Genomic DNA, 24,041 nt, shown 5'->3' on the forward strand with positions numbered 1-24,041 from the left:
AATAATTGTTGGATGTCATGGAATGATTATGACAAGAAGGAAGGTCATCTGGCAAGATCTGATTGCACTGCAACAAAGCATCAGCCCCATGTTAATTAGACTGACGGAAAATATAATCGAAGATACTGCTGAAGCTCAATGCCCTGCATCAGGCACATCACTTGTGCTTGATTCGTATCACAAGTGTTGATGGAACTGATTTCAGATGCATGCGGTGGCAGCCCCGGGCCTCTGGGGAGCCCAAGACCAGCACACACAGCAGCCGCTGGACCCCGCCACCCTCCCGACTCCCCATCCCCAGGAGCTGAGGGGCTCGGCCCCGAGGGACCGCGAAGCGGGAGCCAGCCGCCCGGCCTCTCCCGTGCGGGTTACGGCAGAGGCCCGAGGACCTCAAGGCGCTGAGGTCAGGGCCTCCATCCCGCCCCCCGCGGCGAGGAGACTGGCACCGAGGCCGCGACCTCTCCGCAGGCCGGCTGCGCAGCCCCGGCCGGACCCCGCCGCACGCTCTGCGCCCAGACCCTCCTAGGCAGCAACGCCGCGGCCTGGACCGCGGACGGGAGCATGCGCGAGTCGCACGCGTCACGGGAGCGGGCGAGGCCGGCGGGAGCGCCGAGCCCCTGTGCGCCCCCTCCCTTTCTGCCTCCCTGCCGCCGCCGCGCCCGCGCCTCCATTCGGCATTGCCGAGCCTGCCCGCTCCCAGCCGCCGCCCGTCAAGGAGGGGAGAGCACGGCAGAGGGAAGGACCCTCCCCTCGCCACGACCTCTCTTCCTTCTCCTCCTCCTCCTCCTCCTTCTTCTCTTCCTCCGCCTCCGCCTCCCGGCTGGGAAGAACTCGCCGTGCCCGCCGCAGCCCCGGTGGATGCACTGAGCGCTCGGGCGCGGGGAGAGGGGCAGAAGAGGGAGCCGGGAGCCCCGCCGCTGAGGCGCTGCGCTGCCGGAGGCTCACGGCCATCCGCTTGAATTCTTTTCTTCGCCCCCCGCCCGCCGGTAGCTGGCTTCGCCCCTGCCTCCTCCTCCTCTCCGCCCGCGGGAGCCAGCCGAGGCGGCGGCGGGGGCTGCACTCTCTCCCCCTTTTTCCGCCTTTTTTTTTTTTTTTATTTTTAATTTAATTTTTCTATTTTTTCGCCGCCGCCATGGGATGTACCTTGAGCGCCGAGGAGAGAGCCGCCCTGGAGCGGAGCAAGGCCATCGAGAAGAACCTGAAGGAGGACGGGATCAGCGCCGCCAAAGATGTGAAACTCCTCCTGCTAGGTGAGAGGCCGGTCGCCCCTTCCCCTACCCCGCGTCCCCTCACCCACCTCTTCCCCGGCGCTTATTCCCCCTTCATCTCTATTTTAACAGGGGCCGGAGAGTCGGGGAAAAGCACCATCGTGAAGCAAATGAAGTAAGTCCGGCGGTGGGGCGGGGGGGGGGAGAGGGGCCATGAAGGGGGGGAAGTTAAACGGCCGTAAGAGGACGGAGAAGGGAGAGGGGGCTCGCTGAGGTGAGTGAGGGCCGCGGACGCCATGTTTACCTGAGGGGACCGAGAGGGCGGGATGGCATAAGGCGGGGGGAAGGCTCCGCCACCGCGGCTCCCGCTGCTGTTCGTGGCCGATGTGGTGCTGAAGTATTCCCCGGCGACCTCGCCTCAACCGCTGGAGCTTTTGCAGCGTACCTTCCCCTCCCCAAGCCGTGAGGCGAGGCCCTGCAGATGTGCCCTCGAAGCCGAGCGCTGTCAGTTGGGCTTAACGTCGGTGTGCTATCTGCCCTCTCTGCGGATTCAAAGCAAGGCATCCCCATTACTTTTCCGGAGATGTCAGCCTCTCCTTTGAATTAGAGCGTGGCTGCCCGTCACACTCAGCCCCTGCGCTGGTGCCCGAGGTGGCTTCCAGAGCTCCCCTGCACATGATCTGCCTGTGTTTAATTAGTGCAATAAACAGCAGTGAAAAGCACCCCACCCCCCCCCCCCCCCCCCACTCCCCCCCATCTCTTTCAACACTGCATCCCTTAAGAAGGCAAGCGCAGGGGAAGGCTGATGATGAAGTGGTGAAGGTGCTCCCGTGGTACCATTGTGCTCCCCCACCCCCCTTTCTTTTTAATTAAAATACAATGAAACACCACGGACTCGCACCGACACAGACATGACGGGCTGGTCGGAGGTGGGCCCCGTCACAGGACAAGCCCCGGTGCTGGTCCAGGGTCTGGGTTTCAGCCGGGGAGAGGCGCGGAGTGGCGGATGCTTTGCTATGCCGGTGGTTGCAGAGGGACCGGAGGCTGGGAGGGGCCCCCACGGGGTTGCTGAGCGAGGCGGGGGTTGGCAACAGATCTGGGTGTGGATGGGGTGCAGGGAGCTGGATGCAGGCTGCCCTCCGCAGTCCCGGAGCCTCTGCGGGGGACCGAGCCGGTCCCGACGCGGTGCGGCTGCGGCTTTCAGGCGGTTCGCGTGGTGGACAGCGCCCAGCGAGGGTTCGAACCGCCAGCGACGCTGCCGCTTCGGCACCCTTCGGCTCCTCCCGGCGGCGGCCGAGCTCCGAGCTCGGCTGCCTTCGGAGTGCACTCGGAAGCGGTCGGGGAGAAGCCGAAGGGGCTCCGAAATAGCCGAAGAGCCTCGTCGCCGCTCGGCACTATGTTGCCTTGCACACCCTGGGTGTGCGTGAGTGTGCGTGTGTGTGTGAATGACTGCGTGTGTGTGAGAGTACGAGTGTGAGTGTGAGTGCGAGTGCGCGCGCCGGATCCGGGCCTTCATCCCGGCTCGTCTCCAGCCAGAGTGGCTTAGCAGGTGACCCGGGTATTTCTGTATCATCTCTGCGGCTGCTGTGGCCAGCCCTCTGGAGTGGACTGGGAGCTAACCATCATCCCTGCCTGAGGCAGTGCTTTTTCGAAGGCACTGCGGGCCTGGGATCTCTGGCAGTGAGGAGGCTCATCTCCAGTGCAGCTTTTCCCACTCACGTCTGTGTACCCGACCTGTGTAAAGGCTCTGAGCTTTTGCTTTCACAATTCGAGAGGGGGCTGTCCTCCCTGACAGTTTGATTTGGTGCTGGGGCAGGGTGGGTTTGGTTTGCTCTTGTTTGTGGGGGAAAGGTGGATCAGAGGAGCTGTTACTGCAGATGAACACCAATAAATTATTTAGTCTCTAGGAACTGCTTCTGCAGAAGCATGTTGAAATGGTGGGCAATGCGTTTTGGTGGAAGAAAAAGGCTGTAGATACTACAATAGCCGTGCAGACACACGGAGTCCATAGGTGGGAGGGCAGGTGGTGATCACACTGGCTTACACAATTAGTGTGCAGTGTCTTGTCTTCCAAAGAGCAGAGCTCTTGTTTTTTATCTTGATACAAATTGCATCAAGATAATAACCTGTTTGCTGGACTAGATTAGTATGTTGAAGACTGAAATATGCCCTGATATATATATATATAAATATATTATTTTTGTATTTTTATATATATATATATATTTATATATAAATATTTTTTCCAGTCTTAAGGTAAGTCATGATAGGCTTGCAGCTTTGTACCTGACTTGAAAATGCCGAGTAGGCTGCTGTGGTGAAGGGGTGTAGTGTTGGCAACTGGGAGGCATCCGTCAGTGTGGAAACTCCAGTGAAGTGTGCAGAGGCTGGGGTGGGGACAGCGGTGTTGCTATGAGCACGGCAGCAGGCATCTGGAGAGAGCCACGCAGCCGCAGGCCCCAGAAAAAGCGATGTGCAGGGAACAACTCAGGGAAATTAACATTTCTGAAAATTAGTTTAAATGTAATGTAGGCATTAGCATTTCACCTGGTCAGGCTCCATTAGACAGGCTTGCTGAGAACCTAATGAATTCTTAATAAAGATTAAATCGCATGTTCATTAGATTTTGATGAAAGAGACTGCTATTTTATTTTTTTAGTACTGTGTTATTGGTGAGCTTCTACACACTAAATTTCACCCTCATGAATGGCTAAAGCAGCTTCGCACTTGGTTATTGACTTGAAAAAAACCACTGGAATCTGTAGACAGATGAGAAAATGCTAAGAGAAACAGCAGACATTTTTAGAGAGGACTACAAAAAGGTTATGCACTGTCCAGTTAATCCTTGAAATATTAGCGGGAGAATTGACAGGTAAAAATCACAATAACTTGAGAGCGTATTTGAGCTAGGGTGGGGATTAGGATTTGTAAAATTAACTCAGGATGTTTTAGTGAAATATTTGGCTAGCTTTCAGCTGGTGAGTGGGGCATTTTCCACCAAAGAGGTACTGGCAAATAGGAGAGAGGTGGAACTGGAGGTTAACCTGTACCTCCCAGACAGTGGCAACACAGTATCTGGGCTGCAGGACTGGTTGTGAAAAATCAACAAGCAAACCTGATCGGCCAAGGTGGGTGTAGTCAAGGCCTAAGGACGTCAAAACTACCTTGGTGATAGCCAAAATGCCATCCTTAGCCCTTGACTATACCCACCTTGGCTGATTAGGTTTGCTGCTTGTTTTTTCACAACCAGTCCTTCAGCACAGATACTTTCACCCATTCCTCAAAATGCGGTGTTGGGGCCAAGCTAGTGAACGAAACAGTCCCAAATGGTGCGGTTGTGCCACGCAAGCCAATGAAACTTCAGAGTGTGCCGCAGTGTTCACAGTCAGGCTGTGACCACATTCTGTTTTCACTCAGCTTAAACTAAAAAACAGCTTTAGTGATGGAAATGTGGGGCTTCCTTTGAAGAATCAAGCCAGAGGGTGAGAGATACCATGTGAGAGAAGTTACAGTCTTTCATTCCCGCCACCCCATCTCAGCAAATTAACTTTGATGCAGGACCGCAACAGATGTCAACATTTTTTAGATCTTTTACCTGTGAATAAATGTTGAGGACATGCAGAATTTGCAATATATGACCTTCTTTTCTGGAATACCTGGCTTGTAGCACAGAGTCAAGACTGCTGTTTTTCTAGGGTATTTTTGTGGGGGCTTAAACTCTAGGAAAGTGTTCATCAAATGGCCCAAGCATATTTCCATCTGTAATGGCTCAGCAGAATACTTAAATATGCCCAGTGGTCCAGTGGTGAGCAGGGATGGACTCCTTGGGCGGGGACAGCATCCACTGCCATCAGTATGAAGCTTCTAGGGAATTCAGCATTCAATCAGGCTAACACAGGCTGAATTAGCTGGCATGGCTTCAAAAACAAGGTCCTGCTGCCTACTCAGCAGCAGCAGTTCTGGGTGGTGAGTCGGGGCAGTACGTCACCTTCCCAAGCAAGGGGTGATGGTGGTGGTATTCAGGGGTAAACATGCCTTCAGCTGCCCACAGGAAAAATCTTAGGGTTTGAGGTTTGGTTTGGGATTTTGCCTCTGCAGAAGCAGCAGTTTCTGTCCCCTCCTTAGCTGGGAGCAGAGAGGTTTTTCTGGCTTCTTTTCACAGGATGCTGGAGCTTCCAGCCCTGCATGTCCTCTAAAACAGCCATGTCTCACTTCACAAGCAATGCAGGTGGTACCTCAGTTGATAGGCTTCTTTGCTGGGCCATTTTTTGGCAAAATGTTTTTATGTTATGTATAAGAAAGATGAGAATATTCAATCAGGAAAAAAATATACCAGCGTACAATGCTTATCTTTAAATATCTGCTATCTGCTCCCCAACAGCCATCAGTCCCATTAGCTGTCTGATATATTGTTCTGACCTTTTTCAAACAGGCCCTCAAAACAGCCTCAGGCTCTACTTGCTCTCTGTGTAATTGAATTACTTATAATCTAATGAACTTCTCCAGAGTGAGAAGCAGTCCCCGCCCACTGGTTTTACAGCCCATCTCAGCAATTTGATGGTAAATGCCATTGAAACCAAGCAATGTGTTGTGCACACCCACTTGAGTGCTCTTTGATGCATGTCTGTGTCTCAAAGCTGTAATGATTTCACACTTTGAGCCCCTTCCCCTGGGAATACCTCACCTTACAGGGGTTTATAGCGTGGGACTGCTTCGCCTCCACAGTGAGTTCCTGGGGACAGAAATGCCAAGTGTGTCTTCATGGCCTGTCCTGCTCCTCAGAGCAGCTTTTTGGTGCCATTCAGCCGTTGCACCTTTCCAGGAGCTGTTTGGTTACTGACAGCCCAAAGGCACGAACATCAGTAGAGCATCAGGTCAGGGAGAGCCATCCCCATCCTTACTTGTCTCCTACTCTGTTTTCCAGGATTCCTGTGACTTAAGGCCCAATGACAGGCTGCTCCTGGGATGTGTTTGAACTGGGTTTCAGTAAGCAGGGGAAGGAGCTGCAGCCCTGGATGCTGTGGGTGCCATGTTCCATGCCCTGCAGTGGAACAGTGCAGGGTGGTTGCCTCTGAACCAGGAGGAGTAAGAGCTGTGAGGAGAGAATAGTGAGGCTGTCCGTTTTGGCTTATAGTTACAAAGGGAAATAATATTTGCAGCACATATTTCCTTCCTTTTGGATTATTAATTGTGCTTATAAGCCAGAACATTAACAACCATAGTTCATTCTTTTGTACTTAAGGTTTTTATCATTAGACTGTGAGAGGTTTCAGAGAAAAGCAGTAACAATATTAGCAGGGAAGATGGAATAGATGGAATACATTTTGGGTTTGGGTTTTTTCTTTATCCTTGACAGTTCTTAATTTGTTTCTTGTTTTAGGGACTCATAAAAGTAAAAATATCTTTCAGTGACAACAGTGAACTGCATAGCTTCTCTTTCAGCCTAGTTTCAAAACCTTAAAAGAAATTTGCCTGTCATATTCTGACATGACACATCTAGTCCTGTTAGAAATGTTTTAGCAACCTAATGAGATGAAAGAGGTTCTGTTAATGAGCTCTGGAGAAAGAGATGAATCTGCTGCGCAGGTGTAACCAGGTCTCTGTTTTGGCTTATGGCTTGGCTAACCCAGAAGTTGGAAGAGACATAAGACTGAGACATAACAAATAATAAAAAGTGGTGGTTTTCCTCTTCCTTTTCCCATCTGGGATACAACTTCATGTCAGATGTGGGTTCTCCAGTATGCTTACCTGGAGAATATGTGGAAGATAATGAAAATGGGGGAGGAATGAAAAAGAGACAAATAATGGAGGTAGAGGCACTCTGTTGGCTCTTCTGCTTGGTCTGGTCAAGAGAAGATGTGGAATGAAGAAATGCTTCACTGCCGGCCAAGGCAGGAGCAGGTTGCTGATAACTTGGAGAATAAGAGCCAGGCAGTCAATAATAATGTCTTACAGACTCATAATTTGCTATCTGTGGTAGAGTTAGTTTTCTCCAGCCACTTTGCAGAGTTGCAGCCTACCCCTGTAGGTGTCAAGCTCCACGGGTTTCTCCTGGATTTGGAAGATACAAAACTACAAATGAGCGTTGAAGCTGGGGAATTTGCAGCCAGAAAGCCTGATGCAAGTGCAGGGTCTCTAAGAGCTCGATTTTGCACCATTCTGGGCTCATTCACCTCCGGCTCAAGCTGGGAGGAAAGTAAAAAGCTTTTCATATGAGCCAGCAGCAGTTCGCAGTGTACAGGACCTATACTGTGAAGTCCATGGTTAAAGCCTGAGTGCAGAAGACAGGATTTGGTCCTTTAGTCATTATGAGAGTGTGAAGACAAGCTTTGGCAGAATAGAATTGGCAAAACCTTCTCAAATTCAGGTGGCCAGGCTATTTAGGAGTCTTGTCACTCTTCCTGATGCAATTGCAAATCTCCTGAGATTTGTGGTTTCCTGTAGAGCCTGAAATTGCTTCTGTGGAGCCTGGACTCACATGATGACTGGGCAAGCTCTGTTCTCAGGGCTTCTTTGCTTAGTTCTTGGTTTTGTTTTTGAAAGAAAGCTTCCAGTTCTCCTCACTTCAGAGAAAAAATAAATGTCCTCATTCTAGCCTGAGGACTGAAGAACTGGGAGCAAAATAAAAAACAGCCCAAATGAAGACAAAGAAACAAAATACATCTCAGTTGCTTGGTTATTTTTGAAGGTTGGTTATTTTTTTCATTAGCAAGGTTGAAACCAGCAACCTCAGTTGTTTCAAATCAATTTGAGTGCTACTGACCCCAGATCCTCTCTTTGTCTTCATCAGACTTTGGGACAAGTTCTTCCCACACTGAAGATGATGTCTCTTCAGTGTACAGTTTTTATGAGATCTGATGAATTTCAAATGTCTGTGTGGCACTTGGTGAAATCCTGGAAATGGCTGAGTTTCATTCACAAAAACAAAACCAGGAGGCAGAAAGGTCGGGAAATCCCATTTGAAGAAGCATTGGCATGTCAAACCTAAGGCCATTTTTCTTGCCATAAAGGAAAAAAGAATCTTTTATTTCCTTCTTAGAGGGAAATACTAATGATTTTTTTTTTTTGCCACCATTTTCCTAATGCTGAAGAAATGCTCTGCCTAATGTGAAAATCCTCCAAAACTGTTAATTGAATCATTCTCATTTTATTTTTAAGACCATTTGTGCAAATGGCAGAATCAGGGTGGTTGGAGGATTACAGTCCTGATTATAAGATGCTGTTAGGATTCTGCCTAAAATCAGAAAATGCAAAAGGCTGAAAAATGCCACTGGATAACACAAAGCAAATGAACTAATGGTTTCCTAGTGCTCAGCAAAAGGGAGAAAAAAGTCCTTTAATCCAAAGTGCCATCATTGTGTTCTTATTGTGATAATAGAATAAAACTCTTGATGGAGGCATTTCTTAGCTTACCAATAAAAATGCTTAACCCCCACCCAGCTTTCAAGTTAATTGAGAAACAACTGAGGAGTGCTCTTTCAGAAGGGAGCCCAGGAAACTGTAGTAAGCTGACTCACGCCTATTTGCAAATTGCTAATCAATAGTATATTTGACATGGAAAGAGAAGGCTTGCCAGAGCTGAAATTGCTTTTTTTTTTTTTTTTTTTTTTCATTCTTGGGCAAGTCTTGCTCTGCTTGGTCACCAAAATTTATGTCATTTCATCAGAAGACTTTTCATCTGAATATAAAACTAGAGGTTCCTACAGCAGCTTCAGAGAGAGTGAAGAGGTGTGGGTAGTGTGAGGTCCCCCCACAACTTAATGAGTTTGGGCTCTGGATATTAGTAATCTTCCTCTCCCCAGCCAAACAATCCTGTGGGATTTTGTGTCCTCAGTAGCCAAAGGCAATTTAGCATATATTCTATTTGATACAGGATAGCTTGTGCAATCTTTCAACAGAAATTTTATAACAGTCTTCCAATACCTAAAGAGGTCCTAGAAGAAATCTGGAGAGGGACTTTTTACAAGGGCATGTTACGACAGAACAAGGGGGAATGGGTTTAAACTGACAGAGGCTGGATTAGACATTAGGAAAATGTAGTTCTTTCCTACCATGGTGATGAGGCCCTGGCACAGGTTGCTCAGAGAAGCTGGGGCTATCCCATAGCTGGCAGTGTTCAAGGCCAGGTTAGACAGGGCTTGGAGCAACCTGGTCTAGTGGAAGGCGTCCCTGCCCCTAGCAGTGGGTTGGAACTAGATAAGCTTTAAGGTTTCCTCCAACTCAAGCCATCCTATGAAATTCTGCTGGCTAATGTTGCAGGAGTTGCTTTCGGGGAAAGGCTGTCAGATGCCGATGCTAGTAAGTGCATTGAGGTGCTAGGCTCTGTTCTCTGCGAAAGCCTAAAGGTGCTGGTGGACTCTGTGTAGGATTGTGGCATTCAGGAAAAAATGGGGAACTGTTTTGGTAGAGGCAGGATCCAACACTTGTAGAAAATACAGGATTTAATAAAAAGGAAAGGGATTTTCTTCTCTTTGTCATGTGGCAGAATACTTTGTGTAGAAAGGCAGGGGTACATGTTTCACATCGGAAGACCATGAGGGGTGCCTCAGGGCTGCTTTAGTGAGTGGAGGGGGGTTCAGCAGGCTTTGACTGCTCCAGAACTCCCTACTCCAGAAATACCCTACTCAGAGGATTAATCACCCCAGTGTTAGCACCTTGGCAGGAGGGCTGGGAAAGGATGTTTCACCTCTCTGCATATCCCTCCTCTGAAGCATAACCCCCAGTGTTTAAAAGAGTCTGAAAGGCAGAGCAGTGACTCAACATACTTTGAAACTCTCCAGCAACTTCAGACTTGCATTAAATGCTCTTGTCTACAAGAGCATCATCAACAGCAACTTTTACACACTGCAATAGTCTATTACAAGACTTGGAGCATTTCTGGATCAGCTGGAAATTGCTACAGAAGAGGACAAGAAAAGAACAGATCTCTATTGAGGAGAAGCATCACTTAAATAATAAACTAATAAACGCATACTACCTCCTAGCAGAATGTGGTGATTTACCCTCCCCCTGTTAGAGCTGATTTGCGTTAGTAGCTCCAATTTTAAAGCACTAAGCAAAAGTGCATAGTAAAGGCTGAGTGCTGTCGTGGTTTAAACCCAACCACAAACCTCGTTCACTCACTCCCCCCACTTCTTGCCCTCCCCCTGCTCCTGGAGGGACAGAGAGGAGAATCAAAAAGAATGCAACTCCCACGGGTTGAGATAAGAACAGTTTAGTAACTAAGGTATAACACAAACCACTACTGCTACCACCAATAATAATGATGATAAAGGAAATAACAAGAGGAAAGAATACAACACCTCAACACCAGCCGACCAATAACTCGCCCCACTCCCCCCAGCCGAGCACCGACCGATACCTCCTCCAACCCTGCAGTCCCTCTCCCCTTCCGGGTCACTCCAAGTTACCCCTCCGGTCATGACGTGCTATGGTATGGAATACCTCTTTGGCTAGTTTGGGTCAGGTGTCCTGTCTCTGCTTCCTCCCAGCCTCCCTCGTCCCCAGCAGAGCATGAGACTCACAGAGTCCTTGGCCAGAATAAACATTACTTAGCAACAATTAAAAACAATCGGTATTATCAGCTCTCTGCCCAGGCTGGAAGTCAAAACACAGAGCTTGCACCAGTTACTAAGAAGGAGCAAAACGGCTCCTGGTAAACCCAGGACAGTGCACAAAATGGATGTTAGGCAGAATAACCGAGGTAACAAATGAGAGGTTTTATGGCTAGGTTTGTGGAGCTAGGTATGTGGTAGCTCGCAGTGATGTAATGATGATTCCTCACTGTTAGTACAGTGCTCCTTACTCATTACAGCCTTGTTCCTCACCACCTCGGTAGCGTGGGCATTGCTGTGATCCAGTTCCTGCCTTTACAGTGAAGGTGGTGGAGTTACGTTATTTTGATGGCTCTCAATGAAATAACACCATGTCTGTATGAATTTTATGTGGAACTGGTGCAGGCTGGTCCTGAGTCTCTCCGAAGGTCATGGTGAGATTTTCAAATCACTTTCAGGGCACCACAGTGTGGATCTGCATGCCCTAATTAGACCTCAGTAGCTAAGCCTGTGTGAATTCACCATCCTTTCTCATGCTCCTCTGTGGCTGGCCATGACAAGGCACGTGCTCCTCCACAGCATGGAGGTTTCTCCTGAAGTTTGGCCACAGTACCTCTACCGGCTACAATGTCCCTCATAATGAAGAGGGACATACCATCCTCATAAAGAGTTTTAAATGTTTCAAAATCAGGTTGACTACTTTATTAGTGCAGAACTTGAGTTTTTGATTCAGCATGTTTTGGGAATCTGTTCTTACTTGCTCACCACCTCTTTATATTTACAAGCAGTGCAAAAGGATATTCACCAGGGGTGAATGAGCTGCAGTTAAATCAGACCGAATAGAGCCCTTCCCGCATGGCCCTTGTAAGAATGAGAAATAAGTCACTTATTGCCCATTTGGTAAGGCGCACCGATGGTTAGGTGGGGACCCTGTCTCTTTGCCTACAAATTCTAAAATGGGCAGATATTTACCACCGTAATGTGCATGTCCACACTGTAGACATTGCAGAGCCTTGTCCATCACGCTGTCAGTAACACAAGCACAAATCACTGGGAGGAAAGAAAACTGTTGTGATGAACATACACCTCAGAACTCCATCACACTGTTCATTAATCACCAGTCACCCTTTGGTGATTAATTATTTAGCCAAATTGGATAAATTTTTCCACATGAATGAGAAGATGTTTAGTTAATAAGGCAGAAAGCTCCTAGTAGCATGCCCTTGTTTTCCTCAATTTAGCTGTACGATAAATTTATATTCTCCTGATTTACAGTTTGGCAAAACTCCCACAGTGCTCTATCAACTCTTACTTTCAAGGTGGATGCTGCCCAGCCAGTTCTTCAGCAGGAAGCCTGACGCTGCTCAATGTGTACATTTCAGATGTTTAAATTGAACAGTAGATAGGTGAGCTGATTGTGCGATCTGTTACCTGCGTATCTCTGCATGCACCGAGTCCTCGTGAAGCACTGGTAAGGAGGAACAGGAGAGCGCTATGCCAAATCCCAGCTCAAGGGTCAGCATTCCTCCAGCACTGACTGATGGTGTCAGGATCACCTTGGAAAAGAGGAAGGGACCCCAAGACTCCCATCCTGCCAGCAACTTTGTGCTTGATAGGAATTCCTCTGCAAGCATGTTGCTGGGACCAGGCAGGTCTTGTGCAGTGAGGTGGGATGTACAGGAGAGGTAATAGGTAGCTTGGCACTGGGGGATCCTGGCAGTGAGAGGGAATCTAAATCTTAGTACATTTCATGGTGATACTGGTGCCTGTTAATGTCCTTCACCATTGCTAATTATGAAAAGAAAGCAACAACAAAAAACAGATGAAGAGGATGGAAATATCCAGAGAGAGCCAATAAATGAGAAACAATTAGAAATTGGTAATTTTCATATGTTTCAGTAAATAACACAGAATGTAGGTTTATTTATCTACTTTTGTATTTGTGTACTTCTTTTTACCAGCCCTTTCAAGAAATAAGCTTATTTTAATTCATATTGTAAAGTTTTTCCTACATGACAGAGCGTGAACATTGAATTATTACACTGGTACTTTTAGTTCTGATCAGTGAGATCAAATGGTATTACTTTGTCTGTCTGTGATTACTCAAATAGCTGAGTCCTTCTGCCATAAATGGATATTCAGAGTTTTTTACGTTCTCCTGCACTGGACTTTGAAGTAGGTTTGTGGAGTTTCCAGTAAAAAATGGAAAAGACTTCTTACAAAGTGTCCAAAAGAGTGATACAAACTCAGGCAAAATGGTGCATTTAAATTCCACTGTAACTGGATAAATACACTGAGATTTAAATAATAACAAAGATCATGATGTGTTTATTGTCTCCATTAACTGCGGCACAAGCCCATGCAGGACAGTATGTCCGAAGCTCCCAAACAGACCCTGCTCTGTTCTCCAGGAGAACCCTCCTTCAACGGAATGCTTTTCCTGGTCCTCCAGACAACTCACTCTGTGCTTAGCTCCCCACTGTCAGTGTTCAGGAGCACAGAGCCCCACAGCTGTCTGATTTCAAGACGGTAACAACTGTACAGCTCAGAACTGCTGACAGCGGGGGCACAGGACTTGTAGTTCTGCCAAATTGGAAATGCTGCTAATCTGTATGTAGCTAAGTCCCAACTTAGCCATAGCTCATGTTTCATTCATGCTCAGATCCCAAACCCCAGAACAATTGAGTTTTCTAATAATGTGCACATCAACATCAATGGGCTGGAGCAGAACTGGGTTATTGCACACAAATCGATTTGCGTGCACCTGAACTGTGTTGATCACACCATCTCTGCTTGTGCTGACTTTCACCCAGTTTTACTGTCATTCTGTGTATCCAAGCTTTGCCTAAATATTCATTCTGTTTTGTTTCCTACACCTCTGAAAAATACAGATCAGGAGAAAAAAAAAATATTGTGGCCTTTTACTTGCCACTTTCATTTGCTTTTTGCCTCAGGTGCTCTCAGCTCTTAAATTCATTTCAAGTTACAGTTACTTGCCATGTTACTTGTATCAGGAGAAGAAAAAAATACTGTCAGGTTTTAGGAAGTGCAGGTTTATTTGTAGCATTTCCTAAATGTATTTAATTACTTCAAGAAATGAAGTGGTATGAAATCATTTGGGACGAAATCTTGCCTGTTCCCCACTCTCTGGTAGACACAAACCTGCATCTGAAATGCAGTGTTGAGTTTTGGGTCTCCTAAACCAAGGAGTAAATCACTGGTGAACTGGGACCACCATGGTGTTGGGGCTGGTGCACTGGTTAAGTGAAGGGAGGCTGAGGGAGCTGGACAAGAAAAGCTGAGGGAAATCTCACTACTCAGTGCCAACACCCAAATTGATAAGATGAAGCCAGACACTTCTTAGAGATACACAGGGGGATTTTCAAAATGTGTTTGGACAAAAACCTGTACAACCTTACCTACCTAAGACAGTAGCACTGCTCTGGGCAGGGACCTCTAGCCCAAGTTATTCAATGATTCAGTGACAAGAAAAGCCAAATGAGTTTCCTTATTCAGTTTTCCTAACATCTGTTTTAACTAAAAAACTATGCCTTTATTTGGAAAACCTGAGGGACAATGCTGTGCAGCATTGCCAGTTTTCCCTTAGAATGCGTGAAGAGCAAGGCTTAGCTGGGAAAATTTGGTTACTGTTTTTAATTCCCCTTCACACCACTTTGGTTTGTTTCTTTGCTCCTGGGTGTAGTTTTCTTTGATTTATTCCATACAGCATTTTACAGGCAACCTTCTGAAATCCTAAGCTGGGGTTTGATTAACATCTGTTTTTGTTGGAGGTGTGAGTTTAAGTCACCTCTGCCTGTCCCTGCTCAGTTTACTGATAGTAAGGTGATGCCTGTGTGGGGATGTGAACCAGTGCAGTGAGCCAGACTCTGGCACTGATTTAGGTTAACATAAGCCAACCACCACCCCCCCCCAAAAAAAAAACAAACGCAGAAAGAAATGTCCAACAAATGCTCCCATGAGGCAGTAGTGTACTGAAGGTTGAGATGTGAGATTTATATTGAAAGATTCAGTCACTCCTGGCTAATTCTGTGTGTTGGTGTTTAATTTTTGAGGGTAAATCAGTCATATATGGAGATTTCAAAAAGCAGTTTTCAAAAGTCTTTCTGTACATTTAGGCATTTAAATGACAGGTGGGTTTTTTTCCAAACCAGACTTATTTTATCCTATTAGTCCATGTAAAATAAATGGAAATCTTTCACTGGCTTGAAATTTCTGTTGTCTTTTAAATAAATTTCTATGATCCTCGATGCAGTGACAGGAAAGTGCAACCATTTGTTGCTGTTTCAGTGTATTTAGACAATCTTTCATGCTTGTGGAGGTCAAATCTATTTAATCTGGTTATGCTATTTCAATCACATTTACATTTTTAATGCAAAGCTCGGGTTTGCTTTGCAGTAGAATGATCTCTCTAGTTTTGTAACAAGCTTTAGTTCTCCTGGGCTCTAGAGACTTTTCTCTTCTAGTTTTCCTCAGCCTTAGACACAGTCTTTGTAATTTATAAGGTAACTTCCCTCCACTGGGTTGCCAAAATGCTTCAGAATCCTGAATACAAAAGTGGTGAACAACATTTTCAGATTCTGTTTTGAGAGCAGATTTTAAAGCCTGCGTGAAAAGCCTGGTGGTGCTGTGGTTAGCCTAACAGCGGTGACCGAGGTGGTTTGCATACCTCTCTGCTGCCCTTTTAAAGGGAAGAGCACTGTGTACAGGATCACCATCTTCACCCCGTACCCCATTCAGTCTGTGAGCTATCCCAGTTCTCCCGTTGCCTCACTAGGGCTCACCAGTTCATGGCCTCAATAAGACACCTTTTGTGCTCTTACAGTAAGTAAACCAGATTAGAAAGCCTTTCCTGTGAGATGCTTGTCACATTAGGAGTCTTACAAAAGCTCCAGGAGAAGCCTGCCTCATCTCCCTTTCCTCTGTAACTCTTGGTTTCCCCTTTTGCTTAAAAGAACCTTTCACACAGTGAGTTTTTTTCCCCAGAAAATGCTCTGTGTTAAGAGATAACAGGAAAACACACCAGACTGTTCAGTGTTTTCTGAAGCCGCACTTGTTTTCTGAATTTGAACAACCCACCTCTTCCATCGCCTTTTGCACCAGCTGCTTTCCAGCTTCAAAAAAGTTCCTGCATTGCCTCCTGAGGTAATGGAAATTGAGGCCCCAGATACTCATTTTTTTGGTTTGTAACATCCCTTATAAATGAGCAGGAGAGAAATGGCCAGCCTGGCCGACGTTTGGTACCACCGGTCAAGACAAGAACTGAGTGCGGACAGTGAAATGCAGACAAGAGGCAGAACTTGATCTTTAAAAGAAGGAGTCAAACAAGGAATCATAATCAAGTTCAGGCTCTGTATAACAAAACAAGGAAAAACCAAGAGTCCTCCAGAAGACTGTCAGCAGCTTGGTACAACAGTGCACAGACTGGATACTGACACCTTTACGTGAACCTGGCTCAAAGCAAGTGCCAAGAATCAGTGGATCAGAGCTGTCACGAAGGACAAAGGCTGGCAGAAGAAATAGCAACGCCTCACTCACAGTGTTAGGCTCTGCATGGTAGTATGTGACAAGAAGAGCATGCCAGCAGCAAAAGAGATCTAGCAAGCCCCCTTTTCATGGTAAGTCTTGAAGACTAATTTCCTAAGTAAGGCTGCAGAAGCAGGACCTAAAACTCTGCAGGCTAAAAGACAAAATGATACCATATGCTTTTCCTTTCTTAAAATACATCCTTCCATAACTAACACTAAAGCACAGAGGAAAGAGAAGGAATCCATTGCAATTCAGCTTCAGTTACAAGCAAGCCTTCTCCGATCTCTGATTGGTTTTCTACTAGAAGACCTTTTTAATATAACTTATGAGTAGTGGTCCTGACTGTAATTGGAGAGACACTGGACCATTTGCCCAGTTTGTATGTATCCAACAGCAGTGTGATGAGTGTGAAAATAAATGTAAATGTACACAGGAACAGAGGCAGATCTTATACCCAATAGCAAAGTCACTCTTAATTATTAATGACTGAAGTGCTGTAGTCTTCAGTTAGCAGCAAAACATACTCAGAATGTCTTTCAGGTTGTGTCGGATTGACAGAAGACCACTGTCAAAAACAATGTCAACTTTTCAGTGATGGAGCAAGTGCCATGTATGACAGCAAGAAAGGTGAATATTCAAATGAGAAATTCGGTTCCCTCTGATAAAAAGCCAGGAATTCCAGGTCCAAGGACTGATTGATGGAAGTTGCCCTTGTCATGGACAAAATGGTAAACAGCTTCAGAATAATGAATTAAAATCAGAAATTGTACTAGTCGGTGATGGAGTAGACCAAGGAAAGGTCATTTTGTCCAGCTCTGTCCTAATGCAGAACTCTTCTTGATCACATATTCCTCAGTGTTCTACATGATTTACTTGTGAGAGACCTAAAGACACTGATATTTTCACAGTTTTACAGCACTCCTAAGTGCAAATAGATTTCACATTAAATAACTTTCTCCAGTAGCCTGAATTTTTTGTCTTAAATTTCCTGTTGCTTCTCCTAATCGCGTATCTGAACAGAAAGGCTCTTAACAATATCAGTTGCTGGAGTAGAAATAAGAGCTGGTGAATCTCTGTTCTAAACTGTATCTTTCCTAGCCTTTTTACCAAACTGGATGGAGAAGTCAGTGGGGCTTTCCTTTGCCCATACTGAACATTTCCAGTGTGAGAGAGGCTGGAATTATAGACAGGAATTGTTGAGTCCTGGCAATGCAAGGAAGTGGTTGGAGGAAGCCATACCAGTTCACAGTGAAAGGTTTCAGTGGTTACATCTCAGTGAATTTTTAATAGACTGTGTCAAAGAAAGCAAACTCAAAGCTGAAAGGAAGATTGCACTCGTGGCAAATGGATCTTTAGTAGAGAGAGCTTGTGGCTAGACTGTATTTTGAGTGCTGGCCAGCCAGGATCTCTAGGTAGCTTTTGGGCTGGCTTAGGCTGACCCAGCAAAACAGAGGCTGCAGACCCTCATGTGCCTCTTTGTTCTCTGCACTGACAGATGCATAGCTCTGCAGTCCTCCATGTCTTACACGTGATCCAGAGAGAGCAGTAGAGTTAATACAGAGACTGGTCTTTCTGAAAAGCAGGCTTCAAGCATCACAGAACAAGCACGGGTGTTATTTGGCCTCTTGGTGGTTTTCTAAAAGTAGAAGATGCCCAAGAACTTGCTGTATCTGAAGCTGGTGCTTGCCAGAAACACTTGTATGAACTGTATGGATGAGTGGAGAAAAGGGGGTCAGGAGGGGAAAAGGCCTCTGAGGGGAAATGGCTGAGGAGATACAAATGAAAATTCAATTAAACAGAAGACAAGGAAAATACAAACTAGCATTGACACCCTGCTCAAGGCTGCTAACAAGTCTTGATTTCATCTCTAAACCTAGCAAACGAAGAAGGCAACAGTGAAAAGAATAAATGACCACCCTGGAAGGAGCTAAATTAGATGATCAGGAAGATAAAAACATTCAAATAAGGATCTTCTTTTATGATATGCCTAGGGCTTGTAACATATTCAAACAGAACAATAGATCTCGAGCTTGTAATCATTCCAAAGCTTGTCCAGTGTCCAAGATTTTTTTCCTAAAGGACTGAGTTTATTGGCCAGCTGGAAAACTTGGCATGGACAATGAACATAATCCCTGTTGCTTTCCATCCGGAGTCGCCATCAGAACAATGTTAATTGGCTATATTAAAATCAGAATGGCAACATTTTGCACTCATCTTACCTCTGCCCTCAGTTTACTCTGGTATGGGATGTCACAAGTCATCCATTCTGGTTGTTCTGGTTGCTACTGGCTTCCTGTTTTGTGGGAGACATGTGCAAATGCTAGTGTCATAAGCTGTTGTAGCAGAGAACCAGCATGGTGTTTTCCCCTCTCAAGATAAACTGTAATTCCTCCAGAAAGTGATGATCATCAATTTATTTCAGCTTTATTTTGCTCTTTGCCAGCTGTGCAAGGAGCATGTTCACTATAACCAGTTATTCCAATACCTTAATTTCACCCATAAGTATTTTGCTTCTTTTGGGGTGTCACCACAATCCCATTTAAAAGCCCGCTAATAGGAATTGAAAGCCATTTTATGCTTGCAAGTAGTATCAGGGTTCGAGCTGTTTTATTTCTGTAAAACTGTTTTAATTCTGTAAAAATAATAGCTAGCTCTGACAGATGCTAGGAAGCTAAACAGCAGCCAGGGCTGACATGCTTTTGGAAGCCTACATCACTAGAAGAAAATCACAGTGTTATTGGCTTGATTCAGAACATGAATGTACATCTTCCCAAGGACTTCAGTGGGCTTTTGATCAGGTTCTGAGCGCAAAGTGTAATCAGCAGTGGCCAGAAAAAGGTTAGGCACAAAATAATCAGGAACTTTGGCTTCAAAGAAGGTCCCTGGTTCCTCTGCCTGTGGTTAAGAGAGATGTTGTTGATCCTCCCACAGAAAGCAGAGGGGAACAGAGGGCAAAGGGTGCCAGCTGGGTTAGACTGACCCGTGTTTAGACCAAGCAGTCTCCTAGATGATTTGCAAAAGGATACCAGCTTTGTTGGGAAGGAGGAGTCAGCTGATGCTATCTGTTCAATTCTTCGTTCTCAATTATTTTAGCTGATATCTATATGCTAAGCCGATCCCATTGAATGGCATTTGAAACATCCAGACCAAAGTCATTACATTATCACATTCAGGCCAGACTTTCAGTGAAAGAGATTTGGCTTATTCTTTACATTGCTTGGCCCCTGTCCTATGTACTGCCATTATAATGGAGGATTATCTTCACTGGAGGTTTTCTTCATTTCCATTAGGAGAAAAAAAATTCATTCAGCACAACAAGGGCAGCCTGAGATGGCAGGAGGAGATTGGCTGCATGCTGATGCCTTTGTTAGCTGCCGAGCAGAGCCTGACATCCCCTGACACTGCTGGGGGCTTGGCGAGGGGCTCTTTATTTATTTCACTGTGTGGAACACATTGTTTCTCAAAAGGGAGGAGAATTAGCCTTTTATTGAACAGGAGTCACTGGGCAGCATAGTCACCAAGCTGCAGTAACTGGGGTTTGTTGATATAGTCAGCTTTTCAGCAAGCGCCTTTGTTGGGCTTATCTTTTCTTCTAGTCTGCATCTCTTTGGTGTGTGTAAGGTGGACCCTAGGCTCTCCCTGTCTTTCCCAAACCCTGTGCCTTTTCTAATATGAAACCCAGGGATAGAAAGAGAGGGACTCATATTTTTCAAGCTTCGTGATCTCCGTAAGGCCCCTTCCCTGAGATATGTAACAAACTTGACATGAGGTACCATCTGCTATGGGTTGCTTTAGTTGAGTGGGTTTCTCCAGTCCATCTGCAGGCCACAAATGGCCCCTGCTGCTCTGGTAGAAAGTGTAAAGTGGTTTCAAGATTGCACTACACCCACTCAAAAAGGGCTGCTGGTTGCTGTCTTACACAGAAGATGCAGCAAAACACTGTGACCTCTTCTTCATCATGTAAACCTTTCTAGCAACCCTGGTGACACATTTGCACTGAAGTGGAACCTATCCGGTGTCGTAGCCTCACGTCTTCTTAGAACCGACACACTGCACACATGCTGCCCCCTGAGAAACACCGTATGACACAGGACAAACTACGGGAGCACTTTGAGAAGTGAGAAACATCAGGCTTTCAGTTTGGGCACTACCTGCTACACTGAACCAGCAGCAGTGTAGGTGTGGAAATCAGGAGGAGATTTCTCTCTGGTGTCAGGGAAGTGTTAACCTAGCCTCAATTGACAGATTTCTCATGCAGTCATTCCAACTTGGCCCAAAGGGAGCATTTTTCAGGCACTGAATTGTCCCAGAAAAGTCTTCAGTTTGGAAATACAAACCCAAAGGTGAATCAAGAGACAACACAAGTCTCAGACTCTGCTCTAGACCAGTCTGCAGATCAGCCCTCAGGACCAAATGTGCTCTGCAAACTCACATGATGCTTTGGAGTAGGGTTTGGCACATGCATTGTTCATGCTCAAGACTAAATTCAGGTTGCTGTCTTGTTAGGGTAGCTGCTATGGTAAAGATTCAGAGGGCCAGGAGACTCACCAACCAGTTCACCAAGTGTTCTGAGTTCTTCAGCTAAAATGTTGTGCTATAAATAATTTTTTGCATGGTGGGGAGAATTCATAAGCATGCAGATTGCTCTTTTTTTTTTTTTTAATCCTAGAAACATGTCAACAGTAAAGCAAAAGGGGCAAAATATTTAGTCATGTGCCTTAAAGAATAGCAGTAAAATGCTGTTTACTGACCAGGAGGGAAGTGTGACTTCAAACACAAAATGAGAGAACATACAATCTGTAGATTTGTACTGAGATAACTGATCAGTGCTTGACATCCGTGGAAACCTAGTAGATAAGTATGCCATCTCACAGACAGACAAACCAGTTTTGTCTGATATTGAACTTTCCATTTCCAGTTGATTTCTTACATTATAAATCTCTTAAGTACATCTATCTGTGGGTGCTACAGAACATGGTGGAACAGAGCTCTTATCACAGTTGGGGAAGGAGAAGAATGTGTTTTTTTAATGCATGCACAGAACAAACTGGAAGCATCCTCAGCCTGTCTGTCCTAGCTGTGGTGTGAGGACTCCATTGTTCAGTCCAGGAATGGGCAGGGGAGTCTGTCCCAAGGGCTAGAAGTGTGCCAGTGTGCAGTCCTGCATGCAGGAGCCAGCTGCAGGCATGGAGATGCAGTCAGGCTCTGCAGGACAGAGCATATTCCACACTCCAGGAAAAGTCAGGTTGGAGTCTAGCAACTCACCAAATTAATGAAGCACCAATGAAGATTTTATTCAAAGATGCTTTGCATTATTCTTTGGCATTTCTCTGGTCAAGTTTGCTTTATTGCCATAATAAGCATGGTACATGTGGAACTTGGGGCCGTGAGCCAGTATAAAGGGATAATGTAATGGATGTTGCTTGAGTCTTTGTAGTTAGAGCAGTTATTGGAAGGCACTAATCCCTCTTTGCTGATTATTGACTTTTGAATGAATCCTCATACACTTTCCAGCAGCCAAACTTGAGGGTTTTCAAGCTCAGTAAAGCTTAATAGAACCAAGACCTTGCCATTTATTTTTACTGTTATTATGAATATTTCAAAGCAGTTTTCTGCTGTGAATTCCCCACTGTTTGATCACAAAAGCAAGCAAAGGAAGTTGTTATTTTTCATTCTGAACCTTTTGTTCTTTTTATTTCCTAATCCACGTGAGGTGACTTTGCTGGTCATTAGCCAAGTTAGTAAAGCGAGCTCTCTTTGTTGGGTGATAGCAGGGAAACATCAAGTGTCTGGTTCCATGGTAGCAATTTGCTCTTGAAATAAAGCAAGCGTTGATAAGTTGCTACCCTCAGCTATATTTGTCCTAGTAAATAAACATCATCAGGACTTGAGCACAAATACATGTTGTTTTGCCCTGTTTAACTATTCTGAGATTGTGTCAGACTAACAAAACTTCCTCTGCAGCAGATAGAGTTGTTCTGCCACGCTGTTGTTCTGCAGATGATGTGTGTTTCTGCACACCTAGCCAAGGAAGTGTTGTTTTAAGCACTGATCAGCACAACAAATACATCCCATTAACGCAAAACGGTGCGTGCTTTTTGATGCATTTAGAGGCCAAGGTTTCTATCAGTGGAATGATTTGCCTCTGTGCTGCCTTTGGACAAAGGATTTGCTTACTGTGGTTTGCTAGCACAGGGCATGGTGGGGACATCACACCCTCAGTCTCCATACTGCCTAGCTGATTTGAGGACAGCAATCAATACATGATGGCTTAAGCAGAGCAGAAAACGCCCTGAAGATCTGTCTTTGAGAAAAAAGATTCCATTTTCCAGGATACCTGTAAAAAAAAGGTCATTAACAGTTTGGCAGTGAGCTGTTCAGCTTGAAAGTAAATTCCTCATTTGAACCTCACAAAATCAGGATCATGCTTCTTCCCTGACAGGCAGCAGTACTCAAAATAAAACAAAGCAACAGCAGGAGACCAAGCGAAACACGACAGTGACATTTGTTCCACTTGGAGGAGCAGAGCCGCCGCTAATTTGGGCTGGAAGATCTGAGCACATGGCAAGAGGTGGTTGGATGTGTTGAGATAAACATACCGGGTCAGTCCCGAGCTGCAGGTGCTGCATGCTTTGCACCAAGGCGAATCATGGCAGAAATAGGCAAATTCCCCCCCTTCACCATCACTACATTTCCCATAGCCCTTCCTGGAAAATTCAAAGGGATTTGGGCTTCCAAACCGAATCCTCGCTTTTAATGGAGTTTCATCTGTTTGACAAGCTGTAGGATTTGCAGTGTGCATCACTATCCCCACTCACTTCAACAAAATGATGTATGTACATGACAAGTCGGCTGCCCCACCTGCTGTGCACCTGAGATCCAGAGGAAACACTCTTCTTCATACTTCTGTCTAGCAGTAATTAGATTATGAAAGTTCATAGTGATGGAGGAAGTCTGCCCTCCATGAAGAACCATCCAGAGGAAGTTAGTAAGGAAGCAGAACAGTTCTGCAACAGTGATTGTTAACTCAGGGTTCTGCTGGAACACTTGCAAACTGTAACCTGAGCAAGATGCCATCATGGTAGGAGCTCCACATCCAGCACAGAAAGAAGGTTACTTCTGCAGAGGGGCATGTATTCTGGATGATTCTCCCCTCTCCTTTTAAACCTCCAGATCAATCAAATCATGCCGTGTGCAGTGGAGATTGTGCATTCCAGCTTCAGAAAGTTTTGTCTCAAGAGTGAGCACCAGTCTGGTTCCTCCAGGATATGTGCCTGTCCCTGAGGGACGGAATGGGGAGGGTTTCTCTCCTCTACCCTGCCTTGTATTTTCATAACAGTTCAGGGAGGTTGATGCCATTGGGCTTCCAGATTCAGCGAAATTGGCCAAGAAACTGAAATCTGGAGAAGGCTGCATGGAGACCTCATAGCAGCCTTCCAGTATCTGAAGGGGGCCTACAAGGACACCAGAGAGGGACTCTTCGTCAGGGACTGCAGTGACAGGACAAGGGGGAATGGGTTCAAACTTAAATAAGGAAGATTTAGGTTAGGTATAAAGATGAAATTTTTCCCTGTGAGGGTGGTGAGGTACTGATGCAGGCTGCCCAAGGAAATTGTGAATGTCCCATCTGTGGCAGTGTTCAAGGCCAGGTTGGATGGGGCTTGGAGCAACCCAGTCCAGTGGAAGGTGTCCCTGCCTGTAGCAGGGGGTTGGAACTGGATGATCCTAATGT

General features: G+C 45.8%; 1 protein-coding gene across 1 annotated transcript in view; it reads left to right on the forward strand.

Moving 5' to 3' along the window:
• Positions 1–660: 660 nt before the first annotated feature.
• LOC136005055 (guanine nucleotide-binding protein G(o) subunit alpha) overlaps positions 661–24,041 on the forward strand; it is a 135,966-nt gene continuing 112,585 nt past the window's right edge. Inside the window, exons 1-2 of the mRNA XM_065662168.1 lie at positions 661–1,250; positions 1,341–1,383. Of these exons, the coding sequence (XP_065518240.1) occupies positions 1,133–1,250; positions 1,341–1,383 (161 nt within the window). The 5' untranslated portion in view covers positions 661–1,132. The remainder of the gene's footprint in view (positions 1,251–1,340; positions 1,384–24,041) is intronic.

This window comes from Lathamus discolor, chromosome Z (genome assembly GCF_037157495.1).
Source record: "Lathamus discolor isolate bLatDis1 chromosome Z, bLatDis1.hap1, whole genome shotgun sequence".
In the NCBI taxonomy this organism is placed as follows: Eukaryota; Metazoa; Chordata; class Aves; order Psittaciformes; family Psittacidae; genus Lathamus; species Lathamus discolor.